Source organism: Juglans microcarpa x Juglans regia, chromosome 5D (assembly GCF_004785595.1).
Source record: "Juglans microcarpa x Juglans regia isolate MS1-56 chromosome 5D, Jm3101_v1.0, whole genome shotgun sequence".
Classification (NCBI taxonomy): domain Eukaryota; kingdom Viridiplantae; phylum Streptophyta; class Magnoliopsida; order Fagales; family Juglandaceae; genus Juglans; species Juglans microcarpa x Juglans regia.
In genome coordinates, this window is record NC_054602.1 from 34,189,165 (window position 1) to 34,193,487 (window position 4,323).

Here is a 4,323-nt window from a genome sequence, read left to right on the forward strand (position 1 = left end):
TCAAACCTTGAGCTCCCTGCTTTGCCAAAAAATCTGCCACCATATTAACTTCTCTATATATATATGACTAAATTGAACATTGAGCTCACGTAGCATGCTTGTCACTTCCTCCCAAAAATTCCAAAGGAACCAATACTTGCATATCTCGAAAGCTAACCAATTAACAATAACCGCAGAATCTGATTCTACCAACACATCCCGTAAATTTAATTGTCGACATAATCGAAGTCCATCATACAAGACTCTACATTTAGCAATAGTATTAGTGGCATACCCATATGGATGCATGGTGATTATCATATATATCTTTGAACGTAAATTGCAGTATGTAGTGCAGAAAAAGACGAAACACGTACTGCATATAAAAATGTTTCACAACATGCTGATATATAGAGTATTGATCATATATATGTACGTAGTTTGTCTTCATAATGGCTCCTACCTACTTGGAAGGGAAACAAGTTATAATTAATACAGACAATCATATACAGATAGGTAGGTTATATATTTTTCAATGGCATGCAGATCCCATTTTATGGCCTACAGACTTGGAGATTAATTACGATAAGATAAAAAAATATTCTATCATTAATGAAGACAAATTTAGAAGCTTAATTACTTTTTATATTTATTCCGATCCCTTTCGAGTCGTTCATCTGACTATCTTTCCAGTTTCCACGTGTGCTCCCAGAAAGTATAGATCTTCTAGTTTATGACTCTTTCATATATATCATGATATCGACTATCTTTCATATCATGACTCTTAAAAGTTTCCCATAGTTTAAGAAGCCTGCATGCATTGCAATACTCATGTTAATGTGTTTAATTCGCATTTGGATCAAGAATATATGCATTTGGCTTTGATACCAATATATCTTGCGTATTGCAAATTAGTCTCAAGATTACAATACCATCTTACGTTGGCAAGACTTATCCAATTGGTACTTAATAATATTGAAATCATGATTACATGAATCCAGAAAAAAAGACAAAACACCGTTTGCATGATGTCTTCATATATTGCCCCGAACTCTGCTTCATCAACCTCTATATATAATTAAATGCTTAATTACAATGACCCTCACAGAAGCATCCAATATCATGCATATATCTATATATATATGTACGCACAATCACAGAAGTACTCCATCAAACTATTAAACGTGTTATAAAATTTGTCAGATGCTTATGATCTAATTCTAGTAGGGCCATGCACGCGGTCTAACGTTCCCATGATTCAAGGACGTTTAACCAGGTACGTAAAACCATAAAAGAGTACATGTTGTATTTGCACAATCACAAAGGGTTTCTCGCCACACACACACACACACACACATATATATATATAATCCATACACAGTAAATTAGTTTTATCTGTTGTAAATATGAAACCTTTGAAGATCACTCCATCCAGAAAGTATTATTTTGGATCTAAAGATAACATTAATGATTTCCTTAGGAAAATCAAAAATTTTGAAAACTACTCTAATCTAAATTATCATCATCGCATGAAACTTCATGCAGATAAATTAGTTTTCGTGCAAATAAATTAACAGTTTCTGCTTGACCTTTTATGGAAAGATTATACTATGATGACCTCTAAGCTAGCCGTCCAACAAGAGCCCATAGAACAAAAGGGATCGAACCGAGAAGTCAAGTCATATGAATGCATGGACTTCTACTCGCCTACAATTGTTAATTTGCATAAAAATAATATATAGGACCAAACTACTCTGGCAGAACAGCCAAGCTTTTAATTATGTATTCATTAATTAATTTAAGATTAAATTCCTCCGAAAATGAAAGGTAATTGCATTGATAATTCATCAACGGCTATTCTATATATTCGACTCTTGATTAAAATATTAATAGGAATTAATTAGTGATTACATGTAACCTAAACCTGCTCCAAGAAGCTGCCAAGAAAGAAAGAAGAATCGGCCGGGAACCTGTGTATGAAAATTGTGAAAAGAGCGTGTGATAGCGAGAGGTTATAAATTTATTGGAAACAGATATGGTTTGATTCCTTTCAATTCTCGTATTCTATTTCCATTGATGTTTCTAAATTTGTCCTTACATTGTTCACCAATTGAACATAAATACCTGGCTGCAGGCTAGACAGAAAATCGAACTCTCACACAAAATCTACCACCCCAATTGTCTGAAACCATCAAAAGATGATGCAACCTGAGCTTCTTGATCCGTCCTCATGGCCATTCTACAACGTTATAGATTCCACTTTTGACGAGCTTACCACGTTGGATGGCTATGGCTTCCCTTCAATACTCACCACAACAGAGGATTCCTCTGGACTTTCTTCAGACCCCTTTTCTTCAACCATATTCCAGGGTGAATTTGTCCAATATCCATTTTGCGATAATTCCCAACAGGTCATGTTAGCCATGAGATCAAACTTGTCAACGGAGTTGAGGATATTAGAGAACATTTTGAATGATGATGATGACATTGTTCGTATGGATTATATTACAGGAGAGAGTGAAGGAAGTTTCAGTTTGGAACAAATTTCCACTGAAGGAGAAGATTTTTTGTGTCCTAGCCCCACAATGATATCTGAATCATCACCAGATATATCATCTAATCAACCACATGTAACTCTGCCAGGAGAGGACATGCAAATCGACAACCTTCAGAGTGTCTATCATCTCCTTAAGGCTTATGGAGAAGCCTTGGAAAAGGATGAGAGAGAGCTTGCGCAGGTGATTTTGAGACGCATCAGTGAGAAAGTTTGCCCAATTGGTGGAAGTTTAGAGCGTGTTGCTTTCTTCTTATCCCAGGACATTGATCAGAATCAAGGTGATTATCTGAAACTAGAGTCCTGTAAGAGTTTTGAGGCTGCGTTCCAGGCATGCTACCAAAGCTTCCCGGAAGGGAAATTCGCTCACTATGCAGCAAACTCTGCGATTCTTGAAGCTATGCCAGATGATGCAAAAACGATACACATAGTGGACTTTCACATGGGAGAAGGGGTTCAGTGGCCTCCAATAATGGAGGCGATTGCATGCCAAAGCAAAACATTGAGATTAACATCAATAAAATGGGAGGAGAATGTTCCTTCACCCTGGAGTTTTGAGGAAACCAAAAGGCGTCTCCATAAGCACGCCAGAGTTCTGGGTTTGAATTTGAAGGTGGAGGAGATGGGAATTGAGGATTTGGTTAGTGAGACAAGGAAAATGCAGAACATGGATGGCAGGGGAGAGTGGTTGGTTTTTAATTGTATGTTCTTGCTTCCTCACATGGGGATTAGCCGAAGCAGAACACTTGCAATAGAGTTTCTAAATGTAGCAAAGGAATTGGTCTCTAGTTCTATCAACCGTCGTACTAGCAACAGGGGTATCATTACTTTTGGCGATGGAGATGCTTGTGAAAAACTGAAACATTGCTTGGGTTTTGGGTCATTCTTTGAGGGGCATGTGGAGCATTACCAAGCCTTGTTAGAATCATTGAGAATGAATTTCCCACCTCATCTTAAAGAAGCAAGAATAGCTATCGAGTGCCTCTTTGTGGCGCCTTATATATCTCCTGTTTCTTGGCTCCAGAAGTGGGTGAAGATGAGGGAAGGCTCCCATCTTCAGGAAGAGCTTGGGTTGGAAGGTAGGAGACTGAGCCAAGAGATATTAGCAGAAGCAAAAGAAATGGTGAAAGAAGGGGAAAGTTCATATGGAGTAAGGATTGCAGGAGAGACTGGAAATGAGATGGTCTTGGAATGGAAAGGGATTACAATGGCCAGAGTTTCAATCTGGACAGATAAATATTAAATATGCCGAGATTACTTTCATTGATTATTGGCATATTGTATGTATAGATTGTTATAACCCACATAGCATAAAGAATATTAATGATTTGACTGAGAAATAATTTATTACAATCGCAGTTGCTATCCCTCATGTTTATGCATGCTTTGCTTAATTTAATTGTCCTAATTAAGTCATTGTCTGAAAATAATTATTATAATTTGGCAGCCTTTTTGTGTATCATCTTTATTGTTTTATTTCTAGAGATCAATGTCGACCTTCAAATCATATACAATATGACTTGCGTGGCTTGGCTTCCACCATGCGAGGAAACAATTTGCTTTCTTTAACAGATTATTTGAATCTTTAAGGGAGGTTTCCAAAATCCTTTTAACACGTCTCATCTCATTTCAGCATTACAATTTTTTTAAATTCTCACACAAAATATTATAAATAATCAACTTTTTCAAATCTCAAAACCAATAATAATATTAAAAAAATAAGATTCTAACAATATTTTATTCAGTTTTCTTAATTTATCTCATCTCAACTCACTATTCAAACCTACCTA

General features: G+C 36.4%; 1 protein-coding gene across 1 annotated transcript; it reads left to right on the top strand.

Moving 5' to 3' along the window:
* Window positions 1–1,418: 1,418 nt before the first annotated feature.
* LOC121264627 (protein NODULATION SIGNALING PATHWAY 2-like) lies at window positions 1,419–3,886 on the top strand. The gene has a single exon (XM_041167897.1). The coding sequence runs from the start codon at window positions 2,178–2,180 to the stop codon at window positions 3,774–3,776; it is 1,599 nt and encodes a 532-aa protein (XP_041023831.1). The 5' UTR covers window positions 1,419–2,177; the 3' UTR covers window positions 3,777–3,886.
* The last annotated feature ends 437 nt before the right edge of the window (window positions 3,887–4,323 follow it).

Bases quoted from the DNA above. Each gene is read 5' to 3' on its own strand.
- LOC121264627 (XM_041167897.1), top strand. From the start codon at position 2,178: ATGATGCAACCTGAGCTTCTTGATCCGTCCTCATGGCCATTCTACAAC.